The sequence below is a fragment of the Oryzias melastigma genome, linkage group LG22 (genome assembly GCF_002922805.2).
Source record: "Oryzias melastigma strain HK-1 linkage group LG22, ASM292280v2, whole genome shotgun sequence".
Taxonomy (NCBI): Eukaryota; Metazoa; Chordata; class Actinopteri; order Beloniformes; family Adrianichthyidae; genus Oryzias; species Oryzias melastigma.
The window spans coordinates 4,612,546-4,638,454 of NC_050533.1; the positions used below are offsets into that span (position 1 = coordinate 4,612,546).

At 37.7% G+C, this 25,909-nt stretch overlaps 1 protein-coding gene and 1 long non-coding RNA gene across 3 annotated transcripts in view; one reads left to right on the plus strand and one right to left on the minus strand.

Annotated features, from left to right (window-relative positions):
* The window catches only part of gabrr2a (gamma-aminobutyric acid type A receptor subunit rho2a), a 48,463-nt gene extending 33,025 nt beyond the window's left edge, over nucleotides 1-15,438 (minus strand). Inside the window, exons 1-4 of one of the 2 annotated variants that reach the window (XM_024278361.2) lie at nucleotides 15,300-15,438; nucleotides 10,160-10,301; nucleotides 7,511-7,995; nucleotides 5,562-5,668 (exon numbers count right to left, since the gene is read on the minus strand). In XM_024278361.2, coding sequence (XP_024134129.1) covers nucleotides 5,562-5,668; nucleotides 7,511-7,632 — 229 coding nt within the window. In that variant the 5' untranslated portion in view covers nucleotides 7,633-7,995; nucleotides 10,160-10,301; nucleotides 15,300-15,438. Of the gene's footprint in view, nucleotides 1-5,561; nucleotides 5,669-7,510; nucleotides 7,996-10,159; nucleotides 11,166-15,299 lie in introns of those variants that run through there. The other variant, XM_036209986.1, reaches the window with a different exon arrangement.
* Nucleotides 7,541-15,587, plus strand: LOC112150253. Its single transcript, XR_002919938.2, has 2 exons — nucleotides 7,541-7,656; nucleotides 15,308-15,587. It is a non-coding gene; the product is annotated as an uncharacterized LOC112150253 (long non-coding RNA).
* Nucleotides 15,588-25,909: the final 10,322 nt, after the last annotated feature.

The following is a 25,909-nucleotide window of genomic DNA, read 5'->3' on the forward strand; positions in this document are numbered from 1 at the left end:
TGGATGCATGGACAAGCTAAGGGATGGACTGGAAGGAGGACTGAAAGATGGACTTAAGGGTGGATGGATTGATGGATGGATGGAAGGACGGACTGACAGATTGATGGATGGATGGATGGACTTATGGATAGATGGATGGATGGATGACACATGGATACATGGATGGGAACACAGAAGAATCAACGGATAGGCGGATGGACGGATGTATGGATGGACGGTCGAACAGACAGAATGGATGAATGAATGAACTTGAGGGAAGGAGGATGGAAAGATGGAAAAAATTGATGGATGGATAGAAGGATGGACAAGTTAAGGGATGTAGTGGAGGGAGGACTGAAAGATGGACTTAAGGATGGATGGATGGATGGACAGATGGATGGACAGATGGAAGGGAGGGAAGACAGAAGTATCGATGCATAGATGGATGGATGGAAGGACGGACTGAAGGGTGGATGGATGATGGGAGGGAAAACTGAAGGATGGATACATGGATGTATGGATGCATGGACAGGAGGGAGGGAGGACTGAAGGATGTATGGATGGGAGGGTGGATGGACTTACAGATAAATTTAAGCATTCATGGATGAAAAGACTGTAAGAACCATTAAATGTTAAAAAAAAGTAACATCTGGAACAACAAAACACTGATTGAAATGAGAACGTGAACAGCGCCCCCGTCTGATCTGAGGTACATCTGCATCTCTGAGAGGGCCCATTCTCTAGAAACGGTTTTGGTAAACAGCTTCCAGCTTGCTGCAGGGCTTCACATACGAGAGGACTGATGGGCTTTGCCGTCTCATTCCTTTCAGCACGGATTACCAACAAGCTTAATGTGTTATTTTACCCTGGATTAAGAGCAGTAATACACCCCACATGTTAACCACACTCACTGTCCTGCCCACGCACAGACTCACACAGATGTTGTTCAACACACAACAATCTCTGACCTGATCTGAAACTGGAGACATCGGCTCCATCACTGAGACAATCTCGGCCTTTCAGCTTCTTCAAACTCAGAGATGCAAAATAAAAATAGAAATCTATAAAAAGCAAATACCATAGACATATAAACACTAGAGCAGGGGGCTGCAACCCTTAACATGAAGTCATTTGGGTCAGTTTCATTTCTTTATAAAATGTTACTTTTTTCACATTTTATTGTTATTTATTTTAATATAATATATATAATATAATATATTGATTATATTACAAAATAAAATGTATTATTATTATTATTTAATATACATTATTGAATTATAACAGTGTTTTATTTTTCTATTTATAACATATTTATGTTATTTTACTTTTGATGTCAGCACATCCAAGTTCCTTTCAAAATAAAATGTACCCTGTGTCAAATAAAACCATCCTGCAGATTTATTTGAGTTACAAAGGCTAGAAAGTCAAGTTAAAGATGGTATTTTTCCATCCATTTTCTCCTTACTAACATGAATTAACATGACATCTATTTTTTTACACATATAGGTGTAATTACATATTTTAAGAACTTTACATCTAAACAGTAACTCAGTAGCTCTCATTGGCTAAAAAATTGCAAAAATTGGATTTGTGATAATAATTCTGCCAAATGGAAACATGTACATTTCATTAATAAAGAAAAAAAAAGGGTTTTGAGAAATATCAAAGTTGACACATTTCGCAAAATTGCTATGGAAACCCATTTTTTTAAATTAAATGAGTCATGTGACCAACAACCAGTTATCATGGTCATAAGAGGTCCCACAGCTCATCATGCAGATTTGTTGGATCCTCAGCTCCTCTAAATCACCAACCACCATTTCCCCAAATCTCTTCATCCATAGCTACTCCATGACCTGAATGAGGCGCCGACGTCTCCTTTGATGGACGATGACACTAATGCTGTGGCAGAAATTTGAATTTATCTGCTGTAAATCAAAGTATTGTTCTCATCTGTCACCATATTGTTGAGCGACTCATTGCATGAGTTGGTTTGTGTTTATTCGCGAAATATGATTTAATGGAAGCTATAATTGCAAAATTCTGTTTTTTCGACATTTCTAGAATTTCAATAAAGTTTTGCGCATATGATGGAAACACAGCTACTGCTCTGCAGCGGATGATCAGAAAAAGTGCTTTAAGCTTATTTTTAATAGTAAATCATTACAAAATGTAAGAAAATAAAACAAATTTACCAAGACTACAAACCCATCATTTATTTAGCCACATTAGCATAACTAGCATAGTTAGCATAAGTAGCATTTTTTATCTTTTTTACCCCAAAATTGTTCAAATGCAATGCATTGTGGTCTATATTCGCCAATGTAGAGTGCATCAATGTACACTGGCTTTTTGCAAGACATCTGTGAAATTTAAAGGTTAAAAAATGTGTGTTTGATGCTTAAAAAAAATACACTTTGACCAGTGAGGACAAACGTTTCAGCTAAAGAAAAAAATCTTCAAACTCTTTCCCATGAACACAGTTTGTCCAACACCTCCTGATTCCTTTGGACTAAACTCTAACCTCTCTCGTGAAATGTCCGATATAAAACTCTCTTCTCCTCATCAAGTTTTACCAAATCCTAGGCGCAGTTTTAAACATTCATGCTCCAAAAACACACTCAGGAGGGGCAAAGCGGTCAAACACGCAACAAAGAGCCGAGGCTCATCTGGAAGAGGCAGCTCTTTGTTGCTCTTTGTGGGGTGCAGCAGCTCCTCTGATGGGACTGTGATGCTCCCACTGAGGGATTATTTTTAGTCACTTCCCAGCTCTGAACCCCTGCTGCATGCATCCCTGTCTTTGTCTGAATGAAAAACAAAGATCTGACACAGAAGAAGCTCTCCGTTCCCATTAGGGTTTCTGGAGGATATTCAAAGTGACAAATGCCTACCCTCTAACTATCCTCTGTAAGCCTTATAGTGTTGCTCTGCAATGGACTAGCAAACCATGCAACCTGGGATAGGCTCCAGCAACCCCCCGATCCCAGTAGAGAAGTAGAGATTAAGGAAGTTTGGAAAACAGACAGCTTAAACTATTTTTCTAAAGATTGCAATAAGTTGTGTTCTTACAGAAATAGATACAAATGAAAAAAAATATATATCTTCACTGATTTGCTAAATAAAAAATAGTAAGGAGAGTAAAAGAATATAATTCAACTAAAGAGTACACAGTACAAAGTATAGAGGGAAATATTATATTGTTACAACCAATAAACTAATACATATATCTCCATTTATTTTAAACATATGCTCTGCCAAAATATATAAATTGAATAAATTGTTGAGTTCAAATTAATGTTAGAATTCTCTTAAAAGATCCTCAACATTTTTTTCCTACATATTTTGTTACAGTAAATAAATAAGATAAAAAAAACAGATTTTTAAACCCGTCCATTGAGATCACATTGAGTTGACTTTTAATTCTTATTTTTCAATACTAAAACTACTTAAATCCCATAAACAATACTTGTTTATGTAGATTTTTTTAGGCTATTTTGGAGTTTAGCTAATATTTCAGCTACATGCCAGCGGTTTTGGATAATTACTCATTTTTTAATGGTTTTAGGCTATTATGGAGTTTAATAAATATTTATACGCTAGCTGTTTTGGGTCATTTAGGCTTTTTTTTTTAATTTTTTAGGCTATTTAAAAGTTTAGCTATTTTTTCAACTACATGCTAGCTGTTATGGCTAACCTAAGTTTTTTTTTTTTTTTTTTTTTTTAGCTTTTTAGGCTAATTTGGCATTTAGCTAATATTTATCTGGCTATCAGTTTCAGCCTTTTCAGCTATCAACTGAAGCATTTTCAGTTATTCCCTTCCGCAATTTCAGCTGTCAACTTCAGTGTTTTCAGCTATCCACTTCTGCAATTTTAGCTATCAGCTTCAACGTTTTCAGCTATTCACGTCTGCAATTTCAGCTATCAACTTCAGCGTTTTCAGTTATTCACTTCTGCAATTTCAGCTATCAACTTTAGCATTTTCAGCTATCCACTTCTGCAATTTTAGCTACCAACTTCAGCGTTTTCAGCTATTCACTTCTGCAATTTCAGCTATCAACTTCAGCATTTTCAGCTATTCACGTCTGCAATTTCAGCAATCAACTTCAGTGTTTTCAGCTATCCACTTCTGCAATTTCAGCTATCAACTTTAGCGTTTTCAGCTATTCACTTCTGCAATTTCAGTTATCAACTTTAGCGTTTTCAGCTATTCACTTCTGCAATTTCAGCTATCAACTTCAGCGTTTTCATTTATCAGCTTTAGTGTCTTCAGCTATCAACTTGAATGTTTTTAGCTATCAATTTCAGCTTCTTCAGCTATAAGCACTAGCATCTTCAGCAGCCAAATTCAGATTACAGCATTCACACTAGCATTATCACAGGTAATGCTATAGATCTGGTTCATAATTATGAACGGTTAGGGTTTAAAAAATTTAGTTTTAGAGTGTTCAATAAATGTTTGTCCTGTTCGGCCCGCGACCTAAGGAGTGTTTTGGATTTTGGCCCCTTACGCAATTGAGTTTGACACTCCTGCTGTATAAATTTAACCCAGACCTGCAGAGCTGTGAGCATTTCTGAAACTGGAAAATCTTTATTTTACACACAGAACAGCAGCAGTGAAATTACCAGAAAGCCTTAAATATTCTAGTATCTCCTACTCTAAGAAAGTCACAATAAAAGCCAAAACTGGAGGTTAGAGACGCCGTCAGCCCAGAAATAGAACCATGCAACTATTGTTTCATCATGACACCAGCAGAGGAGCTGCAATAAAGTGCAGATCCAACCTGCTGACACAATGTATGCAGTGTTCGAGGGAGGGAGGGGGGTTCTGATGCTTCATGGCTCGAGAAAATTCTAGAGGAGGGAGACTTTGAAACATCAAAGAGCTCGACATATCATAGACGTTATGGAGGCAGCGAGAAGTGCTGATGTACAGTTAGTTCACGAGCTGGAGGCGGCAGATGACCCTCCCTACTTCGTCCATCTCATCTTCACAGCGGCAGCTTTAAAAGGCCGAGCCCCTTCACTCAGCAGCACAGATAAGTGCAATAGCACCTACAACCAAACGAAGTTCATGTGAAGAAGTGTCCTCTCTCAGGTGTGTTTGATGGGAAACGTTTCAGGTCATTTTGGCATTTAGAGAAGATTTGCCAGGAGTGAACTTTGAAGAAAATTCACTAAAATATTTGACTCATTCTAAGAAAAAAAACTTCAAAGAAAAACTAGTTGGTTTGTTTGAGACGAGGAGAAACTCACAAAGAAATACAGAACAATGTTCTCAACATAAAAAAGCCCAGAAACCTTATTGTAACTGTCAGGCACAGAGGTGGCGCTATAATCATGTGGACTCATACCATAAATTTTGACTTTATTTAAATTATTTTTATTTTAACACCATCCTGAGAAAGCGATTAAAAAAACACCTTGCTCTAACCTAAACCCAGCAGTCCAACCCACCAACACACTGTTTGGTTTATCCCGAAATGTATCTGTAACGGTTAATTTCTTTGTATAATCTGACACATGAGAATAGATTTGTGTAGTAAATCGTTCTGTAGCACAAATGTTTGTTTGCAGACTCATACCTCCAAATGCTGGCCTCATGGTGAAGTCGTGATCATCTACTTTGAGTAGATGCTCCGTCTTGGTTTTGCGGGACTTGGTCACGTCTGGAGGTTTCTTTGCCACAGATCTGGAGGAAGATGAGGACTTGAGAGGTGATGAACTGATTCCTTATGAAGAAAACAGTTTTATCTTTTATATTTAGTGTTTTTAAATATTTGTTTTACACTAAATGCGATTTTATGGAGAGAAAATAGACTCACTCCGATTTATTTAAAGTTCAAAGCGGCTGATAAGGAAACTCTGATGACCCAGCGTTATATCACTCAGGCACGAATCATGGAGACGTGAAAAGAGTCTCACCTCTAATTTGTGCATAAATGTGGTTTTGCGTGTGTTCAAAAGGCGATTTGTGCGTAATTTTTAAAGATTTGTGTGTGTAGTTAGCTTGTGTGTGTGTAAATTGTATTTCGTGTATTTTTTGTATTTCGTAATTTTGTACTTATGCACAAAGTCTATTGCATGAGTTACACATCAAGAATTACGCACGCATCTATTTGTGCATAATCTATGCACAAATTAGGGTGAGTCTATTTTCCTTCCATATTTTTGTGTTAATTTTTTTCTTATTGTTATTCTTCATGGCGTAAAAATTCTGTTTCATTAAACAAACTATAATAGACTTACTAATCTTTCAAAATAAAGGAAAAAAAACTTTGCTATTGTTGCGTAAAAAGTAGAATAATTTGTTTCTTAAGCAGAAAAATTAAGTTTTTGCTCAGAAGATAAAGATGAAAACTATTTTTATTAGTATTTAGATTTTTTGACACTTAGATCAAAGCTGTTGTGTAAAATCAGCATTTTATTGGCAATGGAGCAAAATTTGTGAGATGGTTTGGATATAATCTGCACATTTGAAATGAATGTTTTATCGTGCTTAGTGGTGCAAATATGGATCAAACCCCTTTGGCTCCGAAATGACCGTAATTTAGCATTTACATGAAATTAAAAACAAAATGACTTTTTTTCATAGCTGGAAAGAAATATTTTCTTTTACTAAAAGTCTGTTTATGGTTTACTTTGTTGCATTGACCATAATAATTAAATATGTAGAAAAACACTGTTATTAGCAACTATGTGATTTAGTCTGTTGTGTTAGTCAACAACAAAAATCTACAATTGTCAAAAAAGAGCAGCACGTACCACTATATCAATTGATAAAACAAGATTGTTGTGCTGCTGCTCTATAAACTGCATTCACAGAGTCATTCTGGAAAAGCTACAATAGAGGATTGTCAGGGTGGTGCCCTTTCCTTTATGCTTTTCAGTGTTTTTCTTGGTTCTTTATGTTCTGAATTCCAGTTTTCTGCTCTGCTGTAAATAGCATTTACACAATAATTTAGGAAAAAGTATTAGTTTTTTTTTTTTGCTGCTCTGTCCTTCACTCATGCTGCGACAAAATCAGGATTAAAACTGCTCGTTCATGTCAGAGCAGACAGGTCTGCGCAAAATGCAGACAGTCTGCAATGTCTCATGTTCTAACCTCATAAACGTTATAATAATATTAATAAATATTATATTATATTTAAAAATGGAACGACTGTTATTAAGTGCTAGGTGGCGCTGTTTTCGGGTAATTTAAGTAGTTTTGTGAAATAAATCAGAAAGGATACTTATTTAAATTAATATTATTTATTTATTTTATTAGAATTTTTTGGGTTCTTTTACACAAAATAACACCAAACATCAAGTTTAACAAAAAAACGTTTGCATTTTAATAAAATCTCGTACAAACTTTCAAACTTTTTAAAATAAAGCTTTAAAAATCTTCAGATTGGAGCATGTGTCTTTAAAAAAAAAACTTCTAAATGTCATATTTCTGTGTTTTATCATCTCATAACCAAGTCAAACATGCAGGTGAGGGTATTTAATTGAGTTTTCCTCCTCATTTGGAGCGTTTTTCTCCACTTACGTGCTGTGCTTCTGCGTCTCCGCCGTGCCTGTCCATCTCCGCACCCGGTGTCCGTGCTTCCAGCACTCCCCGGAGACGACCAGGCACAAAAGCAGAACGGCAGCACCGCTCAGATAAGGCATCCTCCTGACGGCGCGGTTCCACAGGTGAGTCCCGTCCGGCGGTTCATTCCAGCGGCGCTCAGCCGGCTGCGCATCGCTCAGCGGAGGTGGCGCGCGGAGGAAACGGTCACGGCACCAGACTCCGCCGCTCGAGCCTGTCTGTGTGTGAGTCTGGAGGCTGCAGCCGCGCGCTCCAACATCCACGCGCGCTCACACTCCGGGATTAATTGCAGCCTGGCATGACACAACAGGAGTCAGATTATTCCTCCTGCTGTGAATCAAAAGTGCGTCCTGGGGGCGCGGTGCGCCGCAGCTGCAGGGACGGCGCGCGCATCTCTGTGGCTGCAGGGACAACGTGGCCCCCTCAGTTCCCAAACTTTTAAACTGTAAAGAACAGTAAAAACAAAAAAATCAGCAGCGTCTTAGTCAAACTCTGATCTCTGTGCATAAAATAACTTACATTTGTGACTTTGGTTTTATGGTAGAAAACAACTGGAGTCTGGGGATTCAGACACATTTAGTTTGCTTAAAGCAGGGGTCCACAATGTTTTTCTTGTGAGGGCCACATAAGTTTTTTCTTTACTGAGGTGGGGCCGGGGTCATTTTGTAGGCTAACAGTAAAAGTGTAGCTAACAGTGTTTTCTTTTAGCAGTTCTGCCTACAATTGATGCTAACAGTGTTTTCTGTTAGTAATTTTGCTTACAATTGATGCTAACAGTGTTTTCCGTTAGCGGTTCTGCCCACAATTGATGCTAACAGTGTTTTCTGTTAGTAATTTTGCTTACAATTGATGCTAACAGTGTTTTCTGTTAGTAATTTTGCTTATAATTGATGCTAACAGCGTTTTCCTTTAGCGGTTCTGCCCACATTTGATGCTAACAGTGTTTTCCTTTAGCGGTTCTGCCCACAATTGATGCTAACAGTGTTTTCCGTTAGCAGTTCTGTCTACAATTGATGCTAACAGTGTTTTCTTTTAGCAGTTCTGCCCACAATTGATGCTAACAGTGTTTTCTGTTAGTAATTTTGCTTACAATTGATGCTAACAGTGTTTTCTGTTAGTAATTTTGCTTACAATTGATGCTAACAGCGTTTTCCTTTAGCGGTTCTGCCTACATTTGATGCTAACAGTGTTTTCCTTTAGCGGTTCTGCCCACAATTGATGCTAACAGTGTTTTCCGTTAGCAGTTCTGTCTACAATTGATGCTAACAGTGTTTTCTATTAGTAATTCTGTCTACAATTGATGCTAACAGTGTTTTCTGTTAGCAATTTTGCTTACAATTGATGATAACAGTGTTTTCCATTAGCAGTGTTTTCTGTTAGCAGTTCTATCTACAATTGATGCTAACATTGTTTTCTGTTAACGGTGTTTTGCTAACAGAAAACACTGTTAGCAAAACACAATTTTGCTAGCAGTGTTAGCAAAATAGTGTTTTGCTAGCAGTGTTAGCAAACAATCGTAAAGCCAGACTGGGGGATAAAAAAAAAATAAATAAAAAATCATGTGTCTCTGATGGTGTTTGGAGGGTTATCCCAAATGAGGAAGGGGCCGGTTCCGGCCCGCGGGCCGTAGTTTGGGGACCCCAGGCTTAAAGTGAGCCAGAATTTGTTTCCCCTTACAATCCAAAGAACATTTTCAGTCTGTATACACACAAGTGGACGAGGAACCGCTGTCAGACCCATCTTTTGAGGTGTTCTTGGTTCGTTTCCCATCAGACTGCTCGGTTCGCCTTTGAGATTTTCTCAGTCTGAATAGCCTCCATGCTCGGAGGGGAACAACAAAAACGGCCTCCGTAGCTAGGTATAACAGGACGTGAACAGAGTAAGAAGGAGGCAATTGAACACGTCTACATTAAAATGTGGTTGTATGAATGCAGACTCTTTAAAACAACTTTTAATGTGATACAAATTACTTCTCATACTGTTTTACCGAAAATCGATATTTCATAAATACTTGTCGACGTGCCTCCTTAGCTGCCGTCTCCTTAGTAACCGTCTTGCAGCATGCCTCCACCGTACCAAAGTAGTAAAAAAGTGTTAAACCTGACATTGATACAGATATTCAAAATTGGTCAGCGAAATATAAAATTTGCATCTGTGAAGTATCCCAACAAGGACTCTTCCTTCTCTCTTTCCTGGCCAATGAGTGCAGAAATCTTCAGTCATGTGTTTTTGTTTACAAGCTTTGTCCCGGAATAATGTCCGTTTGACGGGAGTCTGAATACAGACCAAATTCAAGGCTCAGGACTCGATCCGGACTAAATTAGGCAGACTTTGTCCAGACCGACTGACTTTTTTAGCCTCAGATTGGCTGTGTAGACAGATTGTCTCTTTTTTACTAAAAAAAAACCCCATAATCCTCACAAACCATTAATGTTGACTCACACTTAATTTTTATAAACACAATTATAAAATATTTGTTCTTCATACCTAAAAGGGCCATGCTTTTCTTAAGCTTTTCAGAGTAAACTATATCCATATATATGATCAGATATGAAGGTTTTTTTTATCGTTCCGTCAGACAAATATAAGAATAAAACTGTACTTTACCTCGATGTGTTTTGACTGCTGTCTTCCTCAGAAGGTTTGATGTGTCACTATGAGCTGTTTGTGATGGGCGTGGCCAAACCTGTCAGGTCAGTCCAAGAGATCAACCCTCCCCGTCCATCTGGCTGTGGTTCTCAAAGAAGAGCTGGACACGACAGAAAACATCCAATCCCCCATGAAAAATCATACGCAATCATGTTTTTTGGTCTTGAATCACTGACACAAAGATGAAATAAAGGAAAGATTCACACAGACCAGAACCTGCTTTGGTCATCAGAAGACTACAAGCGGTCAGAAGGTTGTATGAAAGAACAGCAGCATTACAGATGAGAGGAAAAGACGGGAGGAAGAAGGACAGATTAAAAACACATTGAAGCACCATCAGTATCCAAAATGGACAATAAACCAAAAAAAAGAAAAAAGAAAGAAACAAAAACCAAAGAAAAAGAAGACAACATAAGAAGAAAGTGGCGAGCAGATCCAGAGAAACAATGACAGCTCCATACGTCCAGAGATTAACAACCAATCGAAAGAACACGGTGCTGCTTTGCAGAACTATGTTCTAGAAAACAACAGGAGCTTTTTGATTTCACCTAAAAGTGGGTTCATTATAATTAAAAGGACCACAGGGAAGGTGGGATATCAAAACAAATATGGGAAGACTCACAAGATGAAAAGAAGAAGAAACAATCCTTTAAATGTGTCATCGGATAGAAAATAATCACATTAAGGACCAGGACAGCACAAAAGTAGCTGCATTTCCATCACACATATATGCAAAACTTATCAAAATTCTAGAAATGTTGAAGAAACAATTTCACTGTTTCCATTAAATCATAATTATGCGAATAAACACAAACCAAATTGCCCAATAAATCATTCAAAAACACGCAGACAAACATGAGCAATACTTTCTGCTACGGCACTAGTGCTCATCATCGTCTATCAAAGGAGACGTCGGCGTCTCCTTCAGGCCACGGAGCGCCGACAGATGAAGAGATTTTAGGAAATGGTGGTTGGTGATTTTACAGAAGAGCTGTGGTTCCAACAATTCTGAATGACAACTTTTGATGAGCTGTACGACGCTGTGGGACCTCTTGTGGCTAACTGTGGTAGCCGATTATTGGTCACGTGACTCTTTTAACTTGAAAAAAGTGTTTTCAATGCAGTTTTTTGAAATGTGTCAATTTTGATAACCCGAAAAACTACCTCCTTTAAGCGCAAAAGCTTTTTTTTTAAATGTTGCAAAATTGTCGTTTGTTTTAGGCCAATTTATTATCGCGTATCCCATTTGCGCATTTTCATAGTCAATGGAAACGTTTGGAACAGAAATAAATAAGTTCAAACATTAAACCAGAGACATCAAGAGAAGTGGAAATGACTCCATAAACCAAGACGAGGGACCAAAAACACAGTCACCCTCGGGGATGCTCTTCTCCAAGGATCTCAATCAAGTCAAGGGGGTGTGGTCACACAGAAAAACAGGCCACGCCTACAAACAAGATAGTGATGAATGATGACAGGTGCAAAATCTCCTATAGGGAGGACTGCAGACAGCAGCCAAAGTATGTCTATAATTGTAATGTTTTGTAATGTAGGTATTTTTAATAATGGTTATTTTTATGTATTTTCTTATAATGATGTTTTTTATTGTATATAATTTTTATTTATGTTTTAGTCTGTTGTTTTTAGCTTTTTAGGTAGACAATTTTAACATCTGTCCAGGAACAAGAAATGAAAAATAGCTTCCAGGCTAATTCCAACTAATAGTAAATGATGTTTTAATGTGGATAGTCACTGAGAAATTAATAAAATACAAATTGAAATGTCAAGGTCTTTAAACCTAAATGCTTACATTTGTTAAACAAAAAGAATATATATATATATATATCTGTACAAGGAAGACAATAAGAGCTAGAATTCTCCTAAACATAAATAAACTATGCTAACCGTTACTAAGTATTTAACAAGTTTTTCTTATTTTATACAAACCTTTTCCTTCACAGTTGTTCTCATTATCAAATGTGTTTTTGATCCAGCAGCTTTAGGATGAAAATGTAAAACATTATTTGTGGAAATTGCTAGACTATAATAAAACTAATCCCCCACTGGTTAATTTATCCAGAGCTCGTGCTGCTAATAGGTTTTTCATGGGTTCTGTACAGCAGAACAAAAGCAGCTCTGGGATTGACTGACAGGCGTTAAAAGGAGCGTTTGACTGTAATTTGGAGCAAAAAATGGTGTTACTGTTGAGGGCTAGTATGCAAAAGGAGAAACTCTGTTTGTTTAGAATTTATTTATAGTTATGACGCATTATTGTAAGTTGGGTTGTTGAAATGTTTAAGGAATATAATAGACGCTACTACTTTGAAGTACTGTAGCAGACGAGTCTGTTGCTGAATTGGGACTTGATTATCTAGAAGAGTTCATGATAGAGACGAGTTGTGAGCTCCCAGCTGGAGCTCCAGTTTAGACAAGTCAAAATCAGCGATTATTCCATCAATGACTTGAACCCGTTTGAGCAGGAAGCAAAGCCGCTCTGAAGACACAGCATCAGTCTTACCCCACGCTGACCTGTCACCCTACAGACTGCTGCTACTTTTGGTAAAATGTTCATAGAACCAAATGTGTGAAAAGGAAGTATTTCTATACTAACTCCAATATGATTTGTCGACATGACGCCATATTGGAAAGGTCAGTAAACTGTAGCCTTGTTTCTACTGAGCTATTTTGAGCGTTTCCATTATAAAACGGACCCATTAAACAGTACCGACCCGTACCTCTTGGGGGTCCCCATCGGTTATAGGTCCATAGAAAAACAGAACGGGATGGTTGATTGGCAAAAAGGCAAAAAGTGATGAAGATGTTAGCATTTAAGCTAACTTTTCCAACGGCGGTTTTCATCTAAGCAATCTTCTTTCAAACAACATCATATTCCTGATATACACCATGAACAAAAAGTAAAGCAAGAAAAAGTCAAGCTGCTGGATGACCTCCACTGTGGATGCTTTTCTAGCCATCGCACTACAATGACACGCTAGCAGTCTACACCAGGAAAATAAAGCGCTTTGTGGTAGCGAGGCTTAACTGAGTGGAAACGCTCACTAGAATTAACTAGACTGTACCGTACTACTCCTTATTGAACCGGACCGCTTAGTGGAAACAAGGCTAATGAGACATGGCTTAGCAGATGTAGTAGAATGAACATGAAATGCTAAATTGTTATCTCATTTTTTAAAAGAAAAAAACTTTGATCAATACGACGTTCAAATTTGCATATGCCACAGTCTAGCGTAGTGACTCTAGCGTATATTAGGGCTGGGCTAGAAAAAAATCTATTAATCTATTTGAATTGATTTAAGCTTAATAGATCAATAATCTATTCACAAAAGGTATAAATCGATTTAGCACACAAAGCTAAAGTCGGCTAGCTTGATGCTAACGTTCAATAGAATTTCCCATAGGACGGCTAATGCTAACGCTCTGTTGACCAAAAAAATAATTTGCTGACTAAATGAACATCTTTATTTAGTTACAGGCATTCATTTTCCAAACTCTTTTAAGGAAATCATTTTTAAAGTTACTATTTGCGGTCAAAACTTCGTTTTTTTTTCTCCCTTATACTGTTGTCTTCTTCTTGAATGAAATGTACTTCTATAACGTGATCGCCACCTAGTGGCTAAACTGAAACGTCCTCCAGGAGAAGCAGAACAATGTCTACAATGTTAATGATCTGAACATTTTTGTTAGAACTTCTCCTTTAGAGAATTATGTAACACTGTATGATATGAACAATCTCATTATTTTACTAATAAATTTGACAATATGTGAACTGCATCAGATTCATATAAATATATTCAAATTAAATAATAGATTTTTTATGTATTTCTAAACAAATATGTATAAATGTGTAAACTTGAAATTTAATTGAATTGAACAATTGAAAGAATTGTAAAAATTGGAATCGAATCGTTTCTGGAAATATTAACCCATACCCAACCCTAGTTCATTAACTGCACCCACTAGATGTGCACATTATATACAGGTTCCTGTAGGACGCCCACACAAACCAAGAGGACCAGGCTGAAGACATCAACGTTCACAACAGGAAGTCCTTGACCGGAACCGGAAGTCCCCCCCCATGTTGCTAGAAAAAAGCTTAATATTAACTGGTGACCCTAACAGTTATGTTTTTTCCTGTCTTAAGCTTTAACCTTAGAACACTTTCACTAAAAAAAGCTACACCATCACTTTTGCTTGGTAATTTTTACCCGATATAAAATACCCAATAAAAGGTATTTCTCAAAAAAATAGATCAAGATATGACAACACATGATCAATTAGAGTAGTTTTATTTTATTTCAAACTGTGCTTTATGCAACAAAGTGATGGAAAAAAGCATAGGAAGATCCTAGGAACATGCTTGAAAATGATTGAAATTGTATGATTTAAGAAGAAATAAATCCTAAAAAAAAACAATTATACTGGAGACTAGGACTTGTGAGACTTTACCCAGGGACCCATGACACTCAAACAAATGCAATAAATTTAAAATAATGTAAATACTATTACATTTTCATTACTATAGTGCTCTAGTGTTTAATAAAAGTTTGAAGTTACAGTTAGGGGTAGTGAAAGTGCTCCTCCCTGGTCCTCCAGATCTACCACCCTGGCCTGTTTTCCAGATCTCCAAGCCCTCCTAGCTGCTGATCAGCTCCATCAGATGTCTCTACATTCTGATTGAATGGACACACCTGGTCCAGGTAATCAGCAGAAGGCAACGCAGGGAGAGGTGGCTTTGTCAGCAGCTCACCGTTCCTGATCGGTCAAACAAATTTCAAACAAATCTTACAGAAACTACACACTTATTGTCCAGTTTCTTCATTTCGAACAGTCAGGGTGCACAAAAGGAGTGCACACTTATCACTTGATAAGCTCTCAAGGGTCCCTTTAGCATCAGTAGGATTTGGGGGAGTTGAAAAGAATGAAAAATCTGCATGAACAATTTAGCTTTATGGGCGGTCTGTGACTTTGATATTTGTGCATACGCCGTACAGGTTTGACCATGTTTTTACCCGCGGACAGTTATGACTTTAAGTTCTACAATTCTGCTGAAATGACAAACATTGGTTGTTTTTCCCACCTTCTAAGGGTTGCATCATCTGGGAATCCTTGTTCTGCACTGACGGGTCACCAAGACGTCTGTTGGGACAGAAGAGCCCCAAGACTTTCACTTCCAGCTCAGCTATCGATGTTCCAGCCACGCCAATCAAGACAGATTGCATGCAAAAGTGTTCACTTTCCAACAGTCTCCGTGTTATTTGCGGTGGATTTTGCTGATGAAGCTCCTCGGATTCTCCTGGCTATAATTGGAGGTTTTAATGAGGACACCACGGACTCCTGTAAATCCCTTCAGGAAAACAAGAAAAAAAAGGCTCAGATTTACCGTCTCGTTTAAAATGACAGCATGCAGTCATGAAAAATAAAGAGCACTTTCTTACTTTTTCAAGGTTAATAATTAGGACAAATTTGAAAGTTTTGTTGTGCTAAACTTACAAAATTACAACTTCTTAAAAAAATACAGGGAGGAATTACAGAAGGTTTGAGTGGAAATACTAGAATCAGATCTTTTGCTTCTACTGCAGTTAGGAGCTCTTTTCCACTGGTCTGTTTTCCAAATGTGATTACTCAACATAAACAGCTTTGGAGGTGTGAAAGCTCATCCAAAGTCTGGATTAAACTATGATCTTGGTTCACTTGCAAGTGACGGCTGGTGCGGTTTGCGACAGTGTGACAAAAAATCAGACCCAAAGAACATAAATTAAATAATGATTTACCGTTAGATAAAATACTTTTGCCAAATTTTGAACATGTTTTTGGCAAAAAGGGTGTCGGAAAGTCAACATACCCTCTTGAAAGTCTGGTGGAGCTAGCCTGTTTTCATCTTTCTGGGTTTTTATTGATTGATTCAGGTTAATCAAACCTTGAGTGGGTCAGAAAACTGAACAGTAGAACCCAATTATTTTAAAAAAACGTTCAAAAGCAGGTTTAGTGATGAATTTGGTGTAAGACGTGTTGACGGATTTCAGGTGGCAAAAAATTTAGCAGAATCCGGTGCAAGGTGTAGCCAGGAGTGGCTCCTAATCCTAATCTGTGGTCCAAATCCAGAGATCCATTATGCAGAATCCAAAAGGGAGAGACAGTGGACAGGAAGGGAGTCAAAAAGAGTCAAAACCCGACAGGGGGGAAACCAGGAGTCAAACCAAGCTCTGGCAGAGATAATCAGAGGTGGAGCGTTGATGCAGAGCAGACAATCTGGCAGAGTAGCAGAGAGACAGAGCTGCTTCAGTAGACAGCGGAAAACAATGCAATTAATTGGAGAGGTAAAAATAAACATTGGGAGTGCGGAAACAGGAAGTCCTGGGGTCAAAATAAAAGCCAGGACAGGAAGTAGTGCCAAAACCGTAACAAATGTGTTAAAGCAAAACGAAACAAAACAATGACTTTCTCTGTTAAGTCAAACCAAAGCAAAATTTAAAGAAACATGAACCAACTTACAGCTAATAATGTAAATATGAACGTTTTCATCAGCACTGTGTCACATGTTGTCCTCCATCTGTGTTTACCTCATTTTAATACCAGTTTCTGCAACCCGACAGATCAAACAATAGAATTTAAAGACGCTTGTTTGCAGGGATGTTGGAAAGTGTCCATTGTTTCCTCTTGTTCACTTCCTGCCCGTCGTCACATCTGATATTTCTTTACTGATTCATTCTTTCTGTGGCCCTGAAGTGGAAATCACAGGAACAAATCATCCAACACAGTTAAATTTGTGTTAAAAAAAAGCAAAAACAAAATAACAATCAAAATAAAATGTTATTTAAAATATGAAACCAGAATGGAACTGTGGCATTGGATGATGAAGTTTTTTCGAATACAACTTCAATGTTTGCAAACTAATATAACTAATATCATTTATGATTAATATGATTTCGTCTTTTGTTTCATGTTTTGACATTCCATATTTTGATTTCTAAAAATTACTTTTGATTTTTCTTTCTTTTTTATGGAAAGAGAAAAAAATTGCTGATTGGATGATGATGTTTTTCCATTGAATCGACTGGATATTATCATCTAATCAGCAATGTCTCTTCTTTTTCCCCCAGTTTCTTATTATGTTTCACATTTTTAACATCTTATCTTGATTTCTAAAAAAAACGTTTTGTTCCCAAAATGTTCTTTGAAATTGTGTTTTGGTTTCTGTAATTTTGTTTTCTAAAATTGAACATTCTTTTTTTTTTATTATTTGTTGTTTGAGTGATTTGTGAAAGTGATTTGTACTTCAGGGCCACAATAAATTTGTTGATTTTTGTTTAAAATTCAAGATGCTCAACCTTTTTTCTTCAACAGGTCAGCACGCTGCGACAGAGAAAAATAATTCAGGAAAATCCCAGGTGGTCATAATCATATTAACCTTTTGAAACCTGAGATGTCACCGGTGACACAAAATCTTTAACACACTGTAGCTTTTCAACCGCTAACATAATCAATGTCATTCCAGTAAAATGGAGAGTAAAGTTTAAGTTGATTTATTCTGGAATAATATTCCTGCCTTTTTATTATTCATAATCATGTTGCTGAAAAGTTATACTTTTAAAGTTTTAAAATTGGCATTATGCTAGCTTTTTGGCATTTTACGTGTTTTAGCATTTACTAAGTTAGGCTAATATTTCAGCTACATGCTAGCCGTTTTGGCTAATTTAGGCTTTTTTCAGTTTTTTAGGATACTTTGAAATTTAGCCAAAGTATTTTTTTCAGCTACATTCAAGCTGTTTTGGCTAACCTAAGGTTTTTTTATTTTTATTTTTATTATTATTTTTTTTAACCAAATTTGACATTTAGCTAATATTTCAGCTACGTGCTAGCCGTTTTGGTTAATTTACGCTTTTTTAAAAAGTTTTTTAGGATATTTTAAAGTTTAGCCATAGTACTTTTTTCAGCTACATTCAAGCTGTTTTGGCTAACTCAAGGTTTTTTATTTATTTTCATTTTTTAGCCAAATTTGACATTTAGCTAATATGTCAGCTACATGCTAGCCGTTTTGGCTAATTCAGGCCTTTGTTCAGTTTTTAGGATATTTTGAAGTTCAGCTACCATATTTTTTTCAGCTACATTCAAGCCGTTTTGGCCAACCTAAGTTTTTTTTTTGTTTTGTTTTTTAGCCATATTAGACATTTAGCTAATATTTCAGCTGGCTATTAGCTTTAGCGTTATTAGCTATCAATTTCAGCCTCTTCAGCAGCCAAATTCAGCTTACAGCATTCACACTAGCATTATCTTAGGTAATGCTATATATCTAGTTCATAATTATATTAAAAAGTTATGGTTTTAAAGTTTTAAAAATGTAGTTTTAGAGTGTCAAATAAATGTTTATCCTGTTCGGCCCGTGACCTAAAGTGTGTTTTGGAATTTGCCCCCTTATGAGATTAAGTTTGACACCCCTGCTGCTCTGGTTCAAATCCCGACTGGGTTCTTTCTATGTTCTCCCCGTTAATGTGTGGGCTACCTCCCACAGTCTAAAAACATGCTTTATTGATTAACTCTAAATTGGTAATTGCACAACAGTGAATAGGATAGGCTCCAGTAGCCCAGTGACCTCCAAAGGGATTCATCAGATTCTGAAGCTGGATGGATGATAGTTTCTCAATCTGCTCTACTATTTGCTTGAACAGTTAAAATGTTAAATTCTGTATTTAATTAGTTCCAAAGACTTTGTTAGCTTTTTATCAAAGCAGCAACTTTCAGTCTCACATTATAGAAAAATAAATCCATCTCTGCAAGTTAAGAAGTCATACACGTTCCCAAAATAAGGTGTGAACTCAGATAGGCTGACGAAAAGGGGGAGGATCTTTCACAGAGAATCTAGTTTAATTTTTTCTGCGCTTTGTTTCGAAACAGACTGAAGGAATCTTTGAGGTTTCCCACAAACGGGGCTGCATGGACAGATGTGTCTCGCGGGAGTTCGCTGCAGCAAGCGCAGACCAAAGAAGTCAAAGCCAAAGTGTTTTGCATTTTAGAGCCTTCTTACCAAACCGAGAGGTGGATTATGTGCATTAAACATTAAGAGCCGAGTAAATCAAAAGCATGAGAGTACACATCCTCATCACCAGCCACGAGCTCTAAAGTGCCTTTTTTTGGATCTAGGTCGCCGCACACATCCGTCCTCAGCAGCTCACATTAGGAATACAAGCACAGCAGCGATCCTGTTTTTCTCTTGGGAGGAAGGATTATTCCCAAATTGGCACCTGTGAAGGTTTCCAAAGAAGAATTCCTGTCACTCACAACACTATTAACCCTTGGAGAGTTTTTAAGCTTCGCTGATGAGCTTAAGTTTCTGTTTTTACTCAGACTTCGTTCGATCGAGATTGTTTCTGCCGAGGAGATCAAACATTTGAGCGCTCAGAAGATTAAAATGACACTTTGATCGCTGGACACAGATCAAAAAGAATAAAGACACCAAGAAAAGTAAGAATGCATTCCTCTTCACTTGTCATCATTTCAGCCCTCAGGCCTTCCTCGAGATTAGTGTGCCTCACACATCTACATCCTAGCGGACTTTTAAAAGCAGTCCCACAGCATAAAAAAATGCTTTTGATATTTGCCAGGTTTTTAAAAAAAATAAATAAAATGGTTTTGTTAAGTTTGTCATTTAAGGATTGGATCAGATCATGAACAAAGTAGTTTGCTCCCTGAAAAACATGAACACAACTCAAAGGGAAACTAATTACAGAAAGAGAAAAAAGGTCAAATTACACCAAAAATTAACCTGAAGACTAAATAAAGAACAAAAGCTTCACAAGATGCAGAACAAACAAGAGATAATTAATCTATTGGAGAATACAAGAATTGACTGATTACATTCATTTTCATTTATGCCCTTGTTAGATAGGGTCAAAAAGGACAGGAAAGAGACAAAAACAGCTTCTTGACTGTAATAAAACATCTTAGTTATAAAAACAATAAGTGAAAAACTCAGTGAGGAAATGAAGAATCTTCTTGTCCAGTGGAAGGTGAAGGAAAGACAGTGAGAAAATAGAATAGAATTTATCTATTAACATCTGTTTCAAATACGTTAATAATAGTAAGGTACATGTCAAATGGCACATATAATAATAGCATCAACAAAACAATACAAACATGTGTTTGAAAGGGAGCAGGCAGAAGCTTAGCTTAAGCCTGTCCCTTAAAAAAAGAGAGACAGAGCCCTGAGGCACACCACATGGAATTTCAAGATTACTTGAAGTATATTGATCAATATTAACATGTTTCCTGTTAGAAAACTTTTTATATACTTCCATGCTAGTCCCTTTTATTTCACATCGTTCTAATTTACTCAGTAGTATTGTATGATCTGTTGTGTATATAGCGTTCTTGAAGTCAATAAATATACCTATTTTGTTCTAAAATCATCCTATCCTTAATTAATTATTGAGTATTTGTCAGTATTTTTTTAAATGCATGCTATTTTTTTTTAATTTTGGAAAACTGTGATGACAAAGAGATAGTTTGTGTACTTTTTGTCATCATTTTAATAAATTGGATAAACTTTAACAAATGCCACATGTACAATGAGATTTAAAGCATCACCTTAGTGCAAAAAAACCCCCCAAAAAGCTAAATATGTACACAAAATAAAATATGTACATTATGTGCACATTTTGAAAACAATAATTCAGTAAAAAAAAATAAAAATGTATATTGCAAAAAATAATAAATAAATGAGAAAAAGCAATTTTGTCAATACGAAGATTAAAGAAAGATATTGAAGCTCAAAAAAAAAAAGTAAAGTATGAAAATATTACCAAAGGAAAGTGGCAGACTGAATCCTCCCCTTCTTCCTACCCCTACATTTAGCCTTCCAAATGGAGAGTTATGGAAAAACAGTGTCACTGAATTCAGCTGTCACTTCCACTCTATGACGTCATCAAGAGCCGCCGGTCAGCTACGTTAGTGCGGCGCTACACCCACTCGAATATACATAATAACATTGATTTCATTACTTTAAAAAGGTCATGCGGACCCAGATTTTATTTTAAATTATTTTAAATAAATAAATAAAATGTATTATTTATTATTATTATTATAATAGATGCTGGGTCATCCAGACCCATCCGGACTGCGGTCTGCAAGTAAGTGACCCTAATGATGGCACAAGCACAAATTAAAGAAAAAAAAAAAGATTCTAGATTTTGCAAAAATGTGTAAAAAAAAGCCCTAACCATCCGAATGAAAAGATGGTAGAGGACAGAGGAAGTCAAATTCTTCCTTGTCAAATATCCTGCTGTTGTTACCATGTTTTCTTTGAGGATTTGAACCATCAACTTTCTGATTCTAACACCTGCTGGTGAAGTAACAGAGGGATCCTATATCAGGATTCACCTTTTACAGCTTTGCCATTATGCATATTATGTTTTTCCAATTTTACTTTTCCAATCTCATTGTGGGTTTTTAGTCCAGATTAGCTGTAATTCTATGACACTAGAGTTTTTAATTTTGAGAGTATGTAAATTAGAAAAAAAGTGTGAAAATGTTCAATATTCTGTCTGAATAAAGTGTGTTTTTACAGCCCTAAAACATCTATAATAAATAAAAAAGATAAAGCTGACTACTTTGTGGATTTTGTCTATTGCGGGTTATTTTTAGAACACAACTCCCACGTTGAACGAGGAACCACTGTGTTGCAATTGATTAATTAAAGAGAGTGTCTGCATGGAACCACAAAGCTGGACGGACTTGACAGTGGCCAAGTCATCCTACATGACTTGAATGCATTTCATTTGCCCTTGAGTACAGCTCTTGCTCCCATCTGCCATCTGACTAAAATAACCATTAAATCTGAAACATCACTAAAGTAAAGGGTAATTCCACCCCAGCATATTTAAAAGACGCAACAGATGTGATGTGGAACAGCAACTGTGTGAGACACGAGCTCGTGGCATCAGCATGTGATGTGAAATCCCTCTAATGTGATCGTTCGCTGATTTCTGAGAACAAAGAAGGAACCGGTCGGACAGTTTCCGGCTGGTTGTGCTGAAAGTCAGGAGAGAGGCTTCGTGCACAGAGCACACCAAATGTGCCTGACTGGGCCACCTATTCACCTTTCACCTCTTGTTTTGGTGAACCCACAACTACCCCTTAAATCAAGCTCCTGCAGAAGTTTTTTAAACAACAAGTTATCACAAAGTTTGAGCCAAAAAAAGCAAAATTCCTAAAACTTTTGACAATGTTTGGAAAAACTGTTTTAGCCCCTAAAGCGGCAAACGCCAAGTGGTCAGAGGGGGAAACCCTTGGCAGAGCCACCTTTCTGACCCCGCTCTCCACATGGAGTAATATCTGTGTGAGCACTCCGAGGTGAGCTGAGTGCAGAGCTAGAAATCCCAGATGTGGGCACGCTCAGGCAGCACAGCAGGATTAGGACTCTTCATCAAATTGTCTTATGTAACACACTGTAATGCAGACGGCAGTGGCAGTTATGCAATCCATCGTTGACCTGGAAAGGAAGAGGGGATCCTGCACGTGTGCGCTCACACACAATCAAGCGCATGAAAACAAATCTTCTAAGTCAAATAACGGCAGCATAAAGCTAAATTCCTGTCTTTTATTGTGTGATTTTGAGCAGAGATTATTTCAGCTGGTGCATCATCTAATCATGGGATTTAAGGTCATTGAAGATGAGTTGACTTGGTCGAGTCTGAGAAAAAATTTGCTTTTTGTTGCTTTAACTGCATTCAAACAGTCAGTTTTTCTGTAGAAACACAAAAGACTTGAGGGAAAGATAACAACTCAAGGTGAAGACACCTGTCAGGCTTTCAGAGAAGTTAAGCATGTACTTACTGTACTGGACACCTGAGGGTAGACTGATTTGAAAAGCTATAAATGTTTAAAAATGGCTGAGGTCCTTACTTTGATAATCTATGTTTAAAAAAAAAAGTTTGGACTCAATTTTTTTCCTTCAAGCTGGAGCGTGACCACTCTGATGGTGGTGTTGGTGAAGACTTGACTGATCTGCATATACTTATTACCAACTTGCCATATATGGATGTAAGGTTTGGGCCCCCTCCGCGCCACTTATTGGCGTCTTGGTTGTCCTCAACTTGTCGTTTTCAGACGTGCTGACTGTTCACATTGAATCATGGGTCCCCAACCCTCTAAACGTGGTAACGGAACCAGTTTAGGGCACTGGACTGGTACCAGACCAGGGGTTTGGACCCCCTTCGCGCCACTTTTTGACGTCTCGGTTGTCGTCAACTTGTTGTTTTTAGACATGCTGACAGTTCGCATTGAATCATGGGTCCCCAACCCTCTAAACGTGGTAATGGAACCAGTTTAGGGCACCGGACTGGTACCACACCAGGGGTTTGGGCCCCCTCCGCCCCACTTTTTGGCATTTTGCTTGTCCTCAACTTGTCGTTTTTAGACGTTCTGACTGTTCACATTGAATCATGGGTCCCCAACCCTCCGGACGTGGTTACAGAACCAGTTTAGGGCACTGGACTGATACTTTTTGACATCTTGGTGGTCCTTAACTTGTCGTTTCTAGACGTGCTGACTGTTCACATTGAATCATGGGTCCCCAACCCTCTGGACGTGGTAAAGGAACCACTTTAGGGCACTGGGCTGGTACCAGACCAGGGATTTGGGCCTCCTCCGCGCCACTTTTTGACGTCTTGGTTGTCCTCAACTTGTTGTTTTTAGACGTGCTGACTGTTCGCATTGAATCATGGGTCCCCAACCCTCCGGATGTGGTAACGGAGCCAGTTTAAGGCACCGGACTGGTACCAGCCCAGTAGTTTGGGACCCTTTTTTCCCCATCTGTCGCCCGATACCAAGCGACCTTCAGACCAGTACCAGTTTGGGGCCCGGAGGTTGGGGACCCCTGATTTAATGGGAACAGCCAACATGTCAAAAATCGACAAGTTGGGGGACACCCAAAACATCAAAAAGGGACGCCGAGGGGGACCGGACCAAACCACACGTCCATATATGATGAGTTGGGTGTGAGAAAATGTTGGACTGATGGGTTGATGATTTATATTCCCCAATATCACGACATGAATGTCTCAATGGACTTCATAGTGGTAATTGTCCAAAAACATAAAATCGATGTAAAAATATGAACAATAGCTGATTGCTAAACTAAACCCAGCAGATTACACCAAATTGGTCATGCCTGCCGTTAGACCCTCCTTTTTGGAAAGGAAAAACTAAAAAAAAAACTCCATTCAATGGAAAAGAATAAGAAATTTCAGAGATCTCCACGTGATGGAGGGGTTTTCTCCCAGGACGGACAGGCGATGCACCAAGACTGTTAAGAACTCTTGAACTATATGTTTGAATAGTGTAGCAGATGGGCTTCATCCAGACGGAGTTGGGACAGCTGGGGGCGGGAGAAAAGCCAGAGGCAAAGTCCGCTGCCAAGAACAGGAGCACGGACGAGCCTTCATCCAGATGGAACTGAGGGACAGGTGAGGGCATTAGTCAAGCCAGAGGCGAGGTCCACGGCCGTGATGTAGGAATACTTTGTCTTATTGATTTACACCAACACACAAGGGAAAACTGGTGTAAAAAGGTGCTCACAGAAGAAGTTCTATGTTTTTTGTAGACTCTGGAGGTTCTAGAAGTCTTGGGTGACACATCTGCAAAATCACATAGACATTCCAGGTGGTACCTCTGGATTGAGCGGTTAGTCATTGTGGAGTGTATTGACTAAAATAGGGAGGATATGGGTTTGAAAACAGAGTCAGGTCATACCAAAAAAAAAAGAGGGGGGTCAGAAAAAGCTGAGGCTGATGTCTACATAGAATTGGAATTCCACCTGAGCTGTTTGCAGATGATGTTTTACTATTTCCTTACAACCTTCAGCTTTCTCAGGAGGCGTTTGAAGCTTAGCATAAAGTGGCTGAGATGAGATTTAGTACCTTCAAGTCTGAGACTAAGGGAGGAGAGAAGTCATTAGATTTGTTTATGGTTTTTAGAAAATTCTTATTTTTTTAAGCAACTTTTTTGAAAATCATTTGGATGTTGGACAAAATAATGATCAAATATGTTAGATCAATCTGAGCCTGGAGTTTACACGGTCACGTTTTATGGCAAATAGTGACTGTTATGTAAAGACTCGTGAGGCTCAGGAAAACACAATTATATCTCATGGTTTCTATATTGCAGTTGCAATCTTCAAAATCATCTCCATAAAACCCTTTAAGCTGAAGACGGCTTCTTCTTAAACTCTAGATCTTTTGTCTCTCATTACGTAACAAATCTTATGTCTGACTGACCAAGAATAATATTATGTACGTCCTTGTCACCATTGTCAATCTTACACTAAGCAAATGTTATGAAATACTCAAGCAGTACGGTGCTAACTTTTCTGACAGCCTCGTCCTCCGTTTGTTTTGTTGATCTTAACTCTATGGTAACTTCTGGAAGGATTTTGTAAAGGCTCCAGACAATAGCTATAGGACAATATAACAGTTTTGCTTTGTGACTTCCTCCACATCCCTGAATTATCTAAAACGATTATCTTTTACTTTTCTCCTGGTTTTAGAACAACCAGATAAAACTTATGATGGGGTGTTTCTAAATGTTTCTTAAAAAAAAGTCCTTTCCTGTTTTTTCCCCATTGTTTCAAAAATATTAAACATTCACTTTATTTTTATCCATATTTATTTAGATATTAAATTAATGCATTTTTTT